Source organism: Schizosaccharomyces osmophilus, chromosome 1 (assembly GCF_027921745.1).
Source record: "Schizosaccharomyces osmophilus chromosome 1, complete sequence".
NCBI lineage: Eukaryota > Fungi > Ascomycota > Schizosaccharomycetes > Schizosaccharomycetales > Schizosaccharomycetaceae > Schizosaccharomyces > Schizosaccharomyces osmophilus.
Genome location: NC_079238.1, coordinates 1301688 through 1315049, shown reverse-complemented (window position 1 = coordinate 1315049; position 13362 = coordinate 1301688). Strand labels below are relative to the sequence as shown.

Below are 13362 nucleotides of genomic sequence, written 5' to 3'. Positions count from 1 at the left end.
CGCACGACATGGCGATAGAAACGGAAGCAAAATGATTCATAATCATAAACTAACATTATAATAATATTTCGTTTTTTTTTTTCAGAAGTAATGCTGTATGGGCTTTCAGGCTTTTATCGTGAGCAAAAGTGAAACCAAAAAAAAATTACTGCTCAAAGTTGAGAGGCATTTTCGAACGACTTTTTCACGTTTACTTCTGCATTATCAGTATTCTGGTGATCGGTTAGTTTTCATTGTATAGCGGCTTTTCGAGGAAGCCTAAAACCATCGTCTTTACTTACCTCGACAACGAGATTTCTCTTGTTGTACATTCCATTGAGAGTTGTTTGTCTTTGTACAACTCCTAATAAATGTCGTGCTTCTTGTTCAAATTCATGCACCAGTGAAGGATCCGTTACATTTTTCAATTCTTTAAACTTGTCTCTAGTACGGCGAAGCGTATATTCACGGTATGTGTAGGGAAATATTTTCGCTGTTTTCATCAAATCCCTATATAAATGGACAAAGGTTTGCCGATTGGAAGCCATGTTCGTCAAATAATTGATTTGGTTTTGTTTAAGTGGGAGTTGTGGTGTTCTTATACTTGGCTGAAGCATTAGGTGTACAGGTTCTCTCCACCATCCATAGGATGACCTGAAGATGAATTGGGGAATAAGAATATTTTCACAATAGTAAAACGTCAAACGCTGATTTATTTTTTTAAAACAGACGAAATTTAATAATCGTTGCTGTGGCAGAAAATCGTGTCTTGGAAATGAGCTTTTTTTACAAATATTTGCTCTTCGTAGCCATTATAAGTGCCTTCGTGTTTATTCTGCTTTTTGGACAGCTTCGAGTATTTCGACACACATGCATTGGGAAGTTGAACCGACTGTTTTTGGTATGGCTTCCAAAGAAACTATCCCAACTGGATAAAAAATTGCTTCACGGCAGAGGCAACATCTTTTGTCGTAAATTATCAAATTACGTTTTCTTCCAAAAGCATTCTCTTGTTGTTCTGTTCTATTTATGTATAATTAGCTTTTGCGTTTTTAACTTCTTATACCATGGGCATACAATTACGAATCATTACCATAAACCGGATTGGTTGCTTGTATTTATTTCCGCTGGTTTGCCCTATATTTCCCTTTACACAGCGATGTACTCGGATCCCGGTGTAGTTACACATAAAAACTGGCAGGAAGTTTCAACTGCATACCCTTACGATTTCAAAATCTTTTTCCCGCGCATGTGTGAAACTTGTAAATTTATGAAGCCAGCTAGATCGAAGCATTGCCGCTTGTGCAACTGCTGTGTACAAAAGTTTGATCATCATTGCATTTGGATAAACAACTGTGTTGGACGCAACAATATTCGCTATTTCTTTTTATTTTTACTTTCCACATTACAAATTCAATTGTATGGTGTCCTTTGTATCGGATCCCATTTTAACAAAGTGCGGGATCCCAGTTTAAGGTCTCATTTGGTCTCCTGGTGGGCTGCTATCACCGCTGAGAGGCAACTTGGTTCCATCTTTTTAATTTCAGTCTTTAGTAGTGTAATTGTTTTCTCTTTCTTGTGTTATGAATTTTACTTGGTGTACGCAGGATATACAACAAACGAAAGTGAGAAATGGGCAGGTTTGAGTGAGCTTATCCAGCAGTCTAGAGTTTATATGCACTACAGAAATGGAGTTCAAATGCTAACCCTTCAAGACGAGGCTCCCCCGGATGCTACGTTGGCGCGCTCACTTGCTCAGGTCGATAATATTTACGATCGAGGATTTTGGAACAACTTCAAGTCTATATGTTTCCCATAAAAACTTCCACACGTCTACCTATCCATGATCTATTGAACTTTTAAAATAAACTGCCCATGACATAAAAGTAAATCAAAAGCATGCAATCATTTCTATTATTCTAATATTTCTTTAATTTCAGGAATGACTGTTAAACCTGCTTCATCTTGTTCAGGCAGTAGATCCGCCGAGAAAGCATTCGGTTCATTCGAATATTCAATTTCATCAAGGATATCGCATAAAACGTCTTCTGCAATTTGTTCCGTATATCTTTCTGACACTGGTCGCACATTTGATCCCAATGCAGACGGGCGATGCGAAAATTGAGGACCAAATTGAAACCTAGCAATTCCTCCTCCAAACATGCTAATTGCAGGATAATAACCCAGAGAACCGTCATTAAATGAATGTTGATTAGAGTTTATAGAATTAATAGGTGTAAAATCCAGTAAATTTTCAAACGCAGTTCCCATATACGAGCCATTTTTGTATACTTTTATATATGAATTAGGTAAATATGCCAAATCCATGTACTTGGCTTGTTCATTTGGTACTAAAAGTTCATCCATCGCTTTGCTTGGCACATAATCTGGCTGCTCAAAAAAGAGCTGTCCTCTATAGCGAATAGGAATCCTGTCATGGTATATGTTAGAAGCTTGAACATCTGTCGGCGTAATTTTTGGTAAGGAAATATGAAATCCTATAACGTCTCCAGTTCCAAAAGATTCCATAAAAGCTCGCGGTCGAGACATGTGGACTTTCTGCCCTCCTACATCTCGCAATCCATAAGAATAAGCGTCGTAACCAACAGGAGCATCGAGTGGAGCTTCTCTCCTAGCAAGTCCTACACGAACGTGAGAGCCATCATGGCCACCTCCTTTTTCTACTCTGACCTCAAAATACCATTCTCCTTGAGCCATAAATACATTGGAACGTGCCATACGGAAACCCTTTTCCACTGTCGCTGACAACACTGAATGATCGACCAACACAGGGGGAGATATATCATGCCAGTTGATCCTTGCACAAAAGGGAGGAAGTTCAATTTCACGATACATTGTACTTGGGAGATCACGGGCAGCTTCGCAAGGCGTGTATCGAAAGCCTCGAGAATTAAAAGGAATTTCAGACAAAGAAAAAAAACCATGGGATTTATTGGAAGATGCTTGGGTAAAACTTGGTAGTTTGGGGACAGTGTTGAAATCAGACGGCTTCCAAGGAGGCGGTTTGTAGCGTATAGGAATGGTGGGCACGTCTTTTTTCTTGTTGAAAGCATTTGATACAGAGCTATTGACACGCTTCTGTTCCTTTTTAGGTTCTTTATTGTCTTCCTTTAACCTTGCAGAAACTAGAGAGGAAGAATCCATTTCAGAAAACCGCCGCTTCGGAACGGTTGCGCCAATTCTTTGGAAAGGCACAATGTAGCCAGAGCGAAAAATAAATAAATTAGGATTACTCAAAGAATATTCGGAGTTCTGGTTCCTTAAAGACTCATCCTTTGCACTGTATGTATCTTTATTGGCAACCAAGCAACTTCCTAAAGTAGCTTGCCAAGTTTGCACTTTTTCACGATCGGGACACAACAGGTGCCAGTTTTCTTCTATATAAGGGATTAAATCCTCCTTTTTTTTGAAGAAGAATTTGTCGCCAGCAAAATTCTTTTTATTAGCGGCATTCAAGTCTTCGATAGGTACATCAGGATGAGCATCAGTATAGCGCTTAACTACCAAATTGGCCATCGAGGTAGCCGTTACGGCTTTCCAAGCTGATACTCCTCGTTCCAAATGCTCAAATCCGTCGTCGCTGCAAAGTCGGCACGTAAAGGTATAATTCGTGGAAAAGCCAGTCATACTATTGCACGGGGGTGTCAAGCAAGAAAGATGGAAAAAGTTTTGACATGTACGGCATTGCGCATCAGGGAATTTTAGATTGCGATCCTTTCCACAATAACAGTATTGATTCTGGTCATTAAGAGTATGCGTATCGTTCCAGCTCAGGCTCGAAGGGTTATAAGGCAGTGCTTCCGAAAACGACATGTTTATACTATGAAGTATCCTTTTCTAAACAACTTCAATTTCTGATTATTGTATTGCAACAAACGATCATGGATAAATGCAATTCCTGTAATTCTATGAACGAAGTCGAAAGCTATTATACACAAAGAAAAAACCGAAAAAAAATTCCTTTCCTTTTCTTTTCAAGCGAAAACGTACAAAGAAATCCAAACTGCAGTATGCATCCAAAATGATTACAAGAGCATTCAAACAAGCGTTCAAGGAGTAGACTCAAAGACTGTAAGTCAATCTTGAGCTTTCGTATAAATAAGAATTTCGTTTTTTGATATAGAGGTCGTTTGACCTTCAACTTGAAAATCAATAAATCTAATGTATGTAAGTTTCTGCAACAAAAGTGTAAATTGGGAGATGGAATGCATTAGGTTACGTCTAATTACCGTATTGCTAACTATCACTAAGATCTTTAACAGACTAAAACATAACTCATAAAGTGTAGTTAACGCAAATTAGCGTCAGCTGCATACCCAAGTTCTTCCTAATCATTTAAAAACCTACCTTCAGCATAGCTCTCTGGTACGGCATTCGAACTAAAGAACTAGTAGATAAAAATATGCCGAAGGCACCTAAACCAAAATTGCAGCATGCTCCTTTATACAAGGACATTGCTGATTCGTCTGAAACCGGAATTCTACGACAAAAGTCCAGTAAGCAAAAGAAAGGAAAAGAAAATGTAGACAGAAATGGATATATGGATGCAAAAGCATCCAAACGGGTTTTGCAATTGGCTAGAGAGCAACAAGAAGAGCTAGAACAAGAAGAAGCTGATGGAAAACCAAAAACTCTTTCTGAAGAGGAGGGGTACCCACAATCGTCTCACGAGAAGGATACTCTTGAAAACCCGGTCATTGAGCCAAGAGATGAAGATGATGGATCAGATCAATCGGATGCTGCTTCCAATGCTAGTGATAGTGAGGAATTCGGTGAAGATGATGAATATGAAGAATTAGACATAGACGAAACTGATCGTAAACTTTTTGATAAATTTTTCCCCGAAAACAATGATCAAGGAAAAGATGATGCCCCTGAAGAACAATCAACAAACCTTTCTGATTTGATTATGCAAAAAATTAGCGAGGCTGAGGCTCGTTCACGAGGTGAACATGTTCCTACTGCTGAGGAAGAAGAAGAGGCAATGCCTCCTCTCCCCCCGAAAGTGATTGAAGTCTTTTCAAAAGTAGGTGTTTTGTTGAGTAAATATCGCTCAGGAAAAATTCCTAAGGCATTCAAGATTATTCCTACCTTATCGAATTGGGAAGAAATTTTATATATCACACGTCCCGATACATGGACCCCTCATGCCTGTTATGAGGCTACTCGTATTTTCATTTCGAACTTGAAACCCATTCAAGCTCAGCACTTTTTGAACGTGATTGTTCTTGAAAGAATTCGTGAAGATATCCAAACTAACAAAAAGTTAAATTATCATTTATATATGGCTTTGAAGAAGGCTTTGTATAAACCTTCGGCTTTTTTCAAAGGATTTTTGTTTCCTCTCGTTTCGGTAAGTTGTTGAATCTATATCTTAGGTCATTTACTAATCTTTTTATTTAGGAAAATTGTAGTTTACGTGAAGCTGCCATCGTTGGTAGTGTTTTAGTAAAAGTTTCAGTACCGGTTCTTCATTCTGCTGCTGCCTTACTTCGTTTAACAGAATTTGATGTTAATGGTGCTAGTTCCGTCTTTATTCGAATCTTATTAGATAAAAAGTATGCATTACCTTACAAGGTTTTGGATTCGCTCGTTTTCTATTTTATGCGCTGGAAAGCTTTGGATCGTCCTTTGGCTGTTTTGGAACATCAATCAATGCTTGTCTTTGCTCAACGTTACAAGTTTGACATTACTTCTGAGCAAAAAGATGCACTTTTGGAGGTTGTACGTGTTAAAGGCCATTACTCCATCGGCCCAGAAATTCGTCGTGAATTGGTCAACAGTGCCAGTCGTGGCGAAGAAATCCCTCAGGAAATGGAAGAGTATTGATAGGTTTTGTGGGTTGGTATATTGGGTTAATTATATAATACTTGTTATTTTTTTTGGTATATGTTAATATAGTATCTTTTTTGGTCTTTGAATACAGCAAAACATTGCATTTCTAATTTTTACTACCAAAAGCATTGTAAGACTAATAAATAAGTTAGATATCATTTCGCTCTTATTCTTGTAGAACGAATTTTTGTTCGTATGTCAAAGGATATCCATCGCAGACAACTATGACTTTGACTTTGCGTCCACGGCATGGCTCAGGAATTTCTAATTTGCAAGTAAGTGAGAGTCTAAGTTGATTTGACTGTCCTTTTCCAGACAAGGATGCACGACGAATAGCAAACAATTCCTTTGTAGCCAAGTCAACGATTAAAACAAAGAAACCTTCGGTTTGAGGTTTAGGAAATCGAGCAGAAATAGTAAAGTCGGGATTCAAAGGTTTGTTTTTACGGCGCAAAGAAACATATAGTTTGTGTGATTCTTTTTGCGATACCCTAATATCCAAATCAGGATATGCCATAAGCTTTTCGATAGCAGCTGATAGGTCGAAAACATTTTCATTTTTCGATAATCCCTTTTCAAGATTTTCTCTCGATTTACCAGCGAATTGATATACTATTTTCATAGCATCTTTCTCATCATTACAATGCAATCCTGGAAGCGCATTTCTGTATAGCTCATCGGGATAACAAGCTTGCTTAAAACACTGCAATAAAGTCATATATTGCAAGCAAACTTGTGAATATCCTAATTCAGCTGCAACGTCAATGTATGCTTGAATGATACGAATAACCTGGTCCAAAACTTGAAGAGTATCTGTAATATAATCGTCGATAGGAAGTTTCAATCTACCAATATGAGCCTGAGACAAGATAAATGCTTTCACATGCGGATCAACCATATTTAGGTTAAGGCACTCGGCAGAATACTTGAGGCCCTTATTGATTTCAGCGTTAATTAAATCTTCGTTGTGTCGAACAGCTAAATCATCAAATTCGGTAGCTTCACAAAGAAGTTGGAGAGCGAATTGAAAATCAATCTCTTCTTTAACTTTCTGTACATAATTCCTCACAGTATGGTGAAATAAGTAATAATAACTAACAATCTTCCCCAAAGAAGTAGGAGCATAATCTTCCTCATCCACGCGGTAGATACAGGCAGATTTCTCAAGTTCCATAAAACCGCTGACAATTAAGCCTGATAAAAATTTATCTACACTGTCCTGATCATCACCTTCAGCACCGTAGTAAATAGGATTCTGATAAACTCTACGATAGAAATACGTCCATGTCAGAAAGTCCAGTGCGCCTTGAATACTATCAATAGTGCCGCTAGCTATCTCTGCGTTTAGATGATTATCTAGTACTTTATGCAAGTAAGACTCAACTGGAAACCCACTATGAAGAAAATGTTTATAAAATGACTTCTTAGTGTCTTGCACAAATATACGAGCAACACCAGAGCTGTCGAATTGAGGTCGTCCAGCACGTCCAAGCATCTGCAAGACGTCGGTTATATCCATGTCTTTGTAGCCTTCAATTTTAACATCGTAATATTCGGTACCTTTCACAATAACTAAATGGGCTGGAGTGTTAACACCCCAAGCCAAAGTGCTTGTAGCTATAAGAATTTGAATTTTGTTGTTGACAAATAATTCTTCAGAAATCTTACGATCGCCTTCGGTAAGACCAGCATGGTGAAGAGCCATGCCAAATGGTAAAGCCAACTTCAAATTCTTGTCTTCAACTCTGGAAAGAATCATTTCTAACTCTGAATCATCCATATGCAGAAACCTGCGCGGATTATCCTCTAAACCACAATATGCAATTAAATCTTTCGCGGTAAGTCTTGTTTGTCGACGAGAAGAAACAAATATCAAAACAGGTTGTGTAGGAGAATGTGTTTTGATAGCTTGAAAAGCAGGCTTATTCATGGACATCATACGCGGACAGTAAGCCCTTCCAGGAAAACCATCTATGTAGATTTCTAAAGGTACAGGACGGACAGAATGCCTAAAGTTAAACAAGCCATCCTTAATATTGAGCCAATCAGCCAAATCGTTTGCGTTCGCAACAGCAGTAGAAAGGCCGACAATTCTGACACCCTTATTCGTTTGTGAGGCTATATAATTCATACGAGAAACAATCATTTCCAAAATAGGACCTCGATCACTTCCTAGCAAATGAATTTCATCAAGAATAACCAAAGAAACGTCTTGAACATATTTCCTAGTTTTCCAACTTCTGGATATACCATCCCATTTTTCTGGTGTTGTGATAATAATATTCGCCTCCATAATTGTCTTCGTATCAAGGTTGGTATCACCAGTTAATTCAATCATGCTCAGTCCCATTGGCTCTATTAATCTGGAACCCCAATCGCTCATTCTTTCTTTAACCAAGGCTTTCATTGGAGCAATATAAATAACCTTGTGAGATGGATTCTTTTGAATAGCACGCCAAGTAGCAAATTCTGCTGCCATTGTTTTACCAGATCCAGTAGGAGCACCGACAAAGACATTAGCATCTGTATGATATACGGTATGAAAGAATTGTGTTTGTACTGCATTGAAAAATGCGAATCTTTTTCCACAAATGTACTCCAACACAGGATTATGGAGAGCAGTTATAGGCAAAGGTTGTAAATCCAAAAGTTCAGTCACAGGATTAGAATCTTCATGCAAAACCACGTTCGACAATGAAACCGGAGTAACAGTTTCAGCGCCAATCCATCTATCGGACATCGCAACAATATATAATTGAGATGGTAAAGGATCAGAAATAGGGATTGTGAACGACATTAACTGGGGGGATGTAGAACTTTTCCTGTTTAGTACAAGAAGCTCATGATAAAGAATTTCCAACCCATCGCTATCTTCAACAAAAATCCAGAACAGTTGTGAATTGCCATGGTACTTCATGTCCCAAGTAAACTTAGCATTAATTGTCAAAGTCAACCGAAGTACATTTTTAGTCAAGGGTAACAAGTCAGCTTCTACTCCAAGTAAAGGTAAGCGAGAGACACAGTGCTTTATAGTGGGTCCCATTTTCTTATTGTGAACATAATCTCCGAGTTCACTGGCAGACATTTCAGATAAGTCTTCAACAGAAAGGTTACTGTATTGATTTTCAAGTTTAGCGGCAATATCATTTGGGAGATCGAATTGCAATAATGGATGTTCAAACCCCCACTGTCTCTTTTCAATTGATTTACTCAAGTTTAAAATAGTAAAAGCTGATGCCCAAGCACGAGATAAAGCAATTTCAAACAAAGATCGTGAAATTCGTCCGGCATTTTGAGCAACGTAATTTGTATCAGAGGTTAGAGTAAAATCCTCAACGCGAGCTTGGGATATATAGCTTTGTAAGATAACATTGACTTTACCTGCAGTGTTTGAAATGCTATCCCTTAATTGACATGGAGCGTTGTGTTCCATTAATGATTCCAACTCTTTATGCTCGTTTTCTCTGGATTTTATCTGTGAGAATTCGGTACACTGACTTAGTAAAGAAAGAATATCGGCTTCCGACATCTTACTTTTTAGTAAACCATTCAGGGTGGTAACGGTTTGATACGAGATATAAAAATGAGAAGCAATTCTTCCCAAATCTTTAGGTGATAAATAACCGTTCCGTTTATTAAAAATGATCATTTGATTTTCGGCCAATCTTGTAGCAGCCAACTCAATCAACTCTCGTCGTTTGCTGCCCAACAAAGGATCATCTAACAGTTCATCGTAAGCAATTCCGTAAATTAAGGGATTTCGTCGCATTCTGATGTACAAATATGTATAACCTAACCAAGTTACAGCTTCATCCACATTCGTGACAGTTCCTAGAGCAATTTCTGCATTCAAATTATCAACTAGCCGTTCAGTAAACCGAGATTCAATCGGTGTCTGTTGAGTGACAACAGAAACATAGTGAGAAAGCTTATCATGGGAAGTGATAATAAATGCAGCAGCCGAATTTTCAAATTGCGGACGACCAGCACGACCAAAAATCTGCAAAACATCCAAAACGCCCAAATCAACAAAAGAACCCTTCTGGGGATTATACAGTTGAGTACCTTTGATAACTACCGCGTAAGCTGGAAGATTGACACCCCAAGCGAGTGTAGCTGTGCAGCACAAGATCTTTAATACGCCTTGTGAAAAAAGGCGCTCTGTTAAATGTCTATCAGAACGTAACATACCAGCATTATGGATGCCGACACCATACTTAAATAGTTCTCTTAAATCTTTATTTTTAGATTTAGCAACTTCCCTCTGAAGAAGCCCATATTTCTCATGAGTTGAGCAGTCAAGATAATCAGCGGCACCTTCGTGGAAAAATTGTTCTTTGATTTTAATAGCAGATTTTACTGTCTCCTTTCTGGAATGAACAAAAATCATCACCTGATGCCCTTCGCGAATAAGTTTAAGGACTTTATCGAAACAAGCTTCATCAACATTTGTACTTACTACTTTAGGTGATCCTTTGGCACCAATAAAATGATGCTCAATAGGGCATGGACGAAAAGCAGAAGAAAAATAAAATAATCCTTTATATCTATTAACACCCAAAAAGTCAGCTACGTCAAGGTAATTGGGAAGAGTCGCAGATAACCCAACGATTCGAATCATCTGCTGACTTGTTTCTACGAATCGCTGGGTCCGGGCAACTAATGATTCAATGACAGCACCACGATCATCGTGAAGCATGTGAATTTCATCAATGATGACCATTCGAACTTTTTCTGTTAACTGGCTATCGCCTACGCTCTTTCTAGTAACGACATCCCATTTTTCGGGAGTAGTAACGATAATTTGAGTTTCTGCAATTTCACTTTTGGTTAATTGCATATCACCAGTCAGCTCCCTCGTCTTTAGTCCTAGCCATTTAAGACGTTTATCCATCTTTTCTACGACCTCTGCAGCTAAAGCTTTCATAGGTGCAATATAAATAATTTTAAAATCGTCTTTCAAAACCCGCAAGCGTTCTTCGTTTTGCTCGTCTAGACCCAATTTCTCAGTAAAGTTAGATATCGTTTGCAGAATGGTAAGTAAGGCAACATCGGTTTTACCGGCACCCGTAGGGGCACAAATGAGCATATTTTCATTCGTCTTGTAAGCAACGGGAAACACAAGTGACTGGATCCTATTCAGGGTTTCATATCGCATAAACGTTTTCTTGCATAAAGTATCCAAGGAACTTACATTAATTGGGGATTCGCTTTGCATAGGGGGTATATGTTTTGCAGGAGGGACAGTTATTTCCTCGTATTTGTCATAGTCATCTCGTTGACTTCCAGCTGGCAAAGCGAATTTCTTGCCGATGACACTAATAGTATTTCCAAGCCTTTTGTCACCGTAAACATGGGGATACTTTTCACTTTCGAAAACTTGCTGTCCAGTAAATAATGGACCGCGGTTGTCTTTGGATCGTGTAAATTGAGGTCCCTTTGTTCGAATAGAATCCAAAAGGGCTTGTCCGTGAGTAACACTTGGGTCTGCGGAAGCTTTTTCGTCCATGGAAATCGATTGACTAGTGTACTCCTGCAAAATTAACGATGACCTTTCAAAAATCTGAGATAAGAGCTCAACATTTTCAAAACCGACGAGATTAATCAAATCCTCCTGTACAGTCAATTCGTCGTTTTCTGATAGAAGGGCCTCAACAATCGAGTCGAACAAGGTGGAAGGGCTCAATTCCGCATCCATAGTAGAGCAAACTGTTTCACATTTTTCCTTTAGCCAACGTAAATTAGAGATTGTATCCTCGACCAATTCATTTTCTTGTATAGGTACTTTTTTTGGTAGAAATGTGTAAGTCGTATCCAAAATATCATTAATGGTTCTTCCAACCGAATGTAGTGAAGAATTCACATTCTTCGGTTCAAAAGTATAAATATCATCTTGAAAACAATTCGAATCCAGCTTTTCTAAGCGATTCGTTACATGCTTGAGCGCTAATTCCATATAAGCCAGTATCAAAAAGTTTCGCGATTTCTCAAAGAAGGCAAGTTTCTCAAATTCCTAATTCTGTAGAAGAAGTACTTTCTTACAATTCCTAATGAACTGATCTTAAAAGGCTATATAAACTGGTTAATGGGTTTTTGCCGAAGGCAGTATTTTGTACTCGATTCAGGTATAGCAATCTGCGGTGCAGCGCGGTAATCCATGAGGTGTTATCAAGTATGGTAGAAACAAACTTGGTCGGAACCAAAACGCTATAACTTGCAGCATTAAGAAGAAGATGAAGCTGTATTCAATTTCTATTCTTCGGTTTGACCCAAAGCCAGTTCAGTTGCTATGTACAGCTTCAGATCTTTCGAGCTTCTCCTTCTTTCAGAGGTCTACGTATGGAAATCACGGTATATGAATTTTTAGCTAACAGCGTATGAAATTAGTGTTGGAGAGTTCATGACATTTTTTACGAAGACGGTGACGGAAAGAACTAGCCCTGGACAAAGACAAGACGTTGAAGAATCAGACTATGTATTTCATGTTTATAATCGTTCAGATGGTTTGTGTGGTGTCATTGCAAGCGACAAAGAATATCCTTTGCGAGTCGCATACACTTTGTTGAATAAATTATTAGATGAGTTTGTTACAAAAAACCCTCGTCAAAAATGGGAGTCTGGTGCAGTTACCCTTCCATTCCCAGAGCTCGATACGTACTTATCAAAATACCAGGATCCGAAACAGGCAGACACAATTATGCGTGTGCAGCAAGAATTGGATGAGACAAAGGATGTGCTTCATAGAACCATTGAAAGTGTTTTAGCTCGTGGTGAGAAACTGGATGATTTGATTGCTCGTAGCGACAATTTGTCTAGTCAATCTCGTATGTTTTACAAGTCTGCAAAGAAACAAAATTCATGTTGTCTTATCCAGTAATTTCCTGCATTATTTGGAGAGGATGTACATTTTTCGAGACACCATTCCGGTCACGTATAATAATGAGAACGTTCTGATTACTTAATAACTAAGGTTTTTTATTTTTTATATTTTTTAAACAAAAATATATATAAGACAAGGATGTTTGCGCATAAAAATCCTTTGACGATGGTTGTTCCACCAAAAACAGACATTCTATCATGAACAGAGCAAACACGAGGAAACCCGGCTGTTTGTTTTACCGTTTCTAATTCGACAATTATTTTTCCCTGTTTCCTTTTAAAAAGAAAGTTAGGTTCTAGGCTTTTGGGCAATCGTCGTTCTAAAAATGAACTGATTTATAAGTTCCATAGAACATCACAGTAATGATCAAACGCTATTTGTGTTTTTTTTTTATAAACAACTTGTTTCCTGAACCTCACAATGTTAGCCTTCTTCTACGAACGTATACAATGTTAGGAAAACTCATGTTCTCGGGTTATTCTTATTATGTTGTATAATATATGGAATTTTTTTAAATCTTCCTGTTTATGAGCGTTTCTGAGGAAAATGTAGTCCACGTTCTGGAAGCATTCATAATTGGTTTATCAATTTCATGAGATTGAAACGCTGATTTGTTTTTGGATATTTTTCATCAGAATCAAAGAATG

At 38.2% G+C, this 13362-nt stretch overlaps 6 protein-coding genes across 6 annotated transcripts; 3 read left to right on the top strand and 3 right to left on the bottom strand.

The window, feature by feature from the left end:
* Nucleotides 1–152: 152 nt before the first annotated feature.
* isd11 (mitochondrial [2Fe-2S] cluster assembly protein, LYR family Isd11) lies at nucleotides 153–527 on the bottom strand (the record flags this gene model as incomplete). Its single annotated transcript, XM_056179402.1, has 2 exons — nucleotides 153–212; nucleotides 282–527. The coding sequence occupies 2 exons, from the start codon at nucleotides 525–527 to the stop codon at nucleotides 153–155; spliced, it is 306 nt and encodes a 101-aa protein (XP_056036058.1).
* Nucleotides 528–1138: 611 nt separating this feature from the next.
* Nucleotides 1139–1798, top strand: swf1 (palmitoyltransferase Swf1; the record flags this gene model as incomplete). Its single annotated transcript, XM_056179401.1, has 1 exon — nucleotides 1139–1798. The coding sequence occupies one exon, from the start codon at nucleotides 1139–1141 to the stop codon at nucleotides 1796–1798; it is 660 nt and encodes a 219-aa protein (XP_056035289.1).
* Nucleotides 1799–1893: 95 nt separating this feature from the next.
* On the bottom strand, nucleotides 1894–3813 carry ash2 (Ash2-trithorax family protein; the record flags this gene model as incomplete). Its single annotated transcript, XM_056179400.1, has 1 exon — nucleotides 1894–3813. One exon carries the CDS (start codon nucleotides 3811–3813, stop codon nucleotides 1894–1896), a length of 1920 nt encoding a protein of 639 aa, XP_056035290.1.
* Nucleotides 3814–4402: 589 nt separating this feature from the next.
* On the top strand, nucleotides 4403–5829 carry enp1 (bystin family U3 and U14 snoRNA associated protein Enp1; the record flags this gene model as incomplete). Its single annotated transcript, XM_056179399.1, has 2 exons — nucleotides 4403–5353; nucleotides 5404–5829. The coding sequence occupies 2 exons, from the start codon at nucleotides 4403–4405 to the stop codon at nucleotides 5827–5829; spliced, it is 1377 nt and encodes a 458-aa protein (XP_056035291.1).
* Nucleotides 5830–6001: 172 nt separating this feature from the next.
* Nucleotides 6002–11791, bottom strand: slh1 (ATP-dependent RNA helicase Slh1, ASCC3-like protein; the record flags this gene model as incomplete). Its single annotated transcript, XM_056179398.1, has 1 exon — nucleotides 6002–11791. One exon carries the CDS (start codon nucleotides 11789–11791, stop codon nucleotides 6002–6004), a length of 5790 nt encoding a protein of 1929 aa, XP_056035292.1.
* A 277-nt stretch (nucleotides 11792–12068) lies between these two features.
* On the top strand, nucleotides 12069–12712 carry ykt6 (SNARE Ykt6; the record flags this gene model as incomplete). Its single annotated transcript, XM_056179397.1, has 2 exons — nucleotides 12069–12172; nucleotides 12223–12712. 2 exons carry the CDS (start codon nucleotides 12069–12071, stop codon nucleotides 12710–12712), a joined length of 594 nt encoding a protein of 197 aa, XP_056035293.1.
* Nucleotides 12713–13362: the final 650 nt, after the last annotated feature.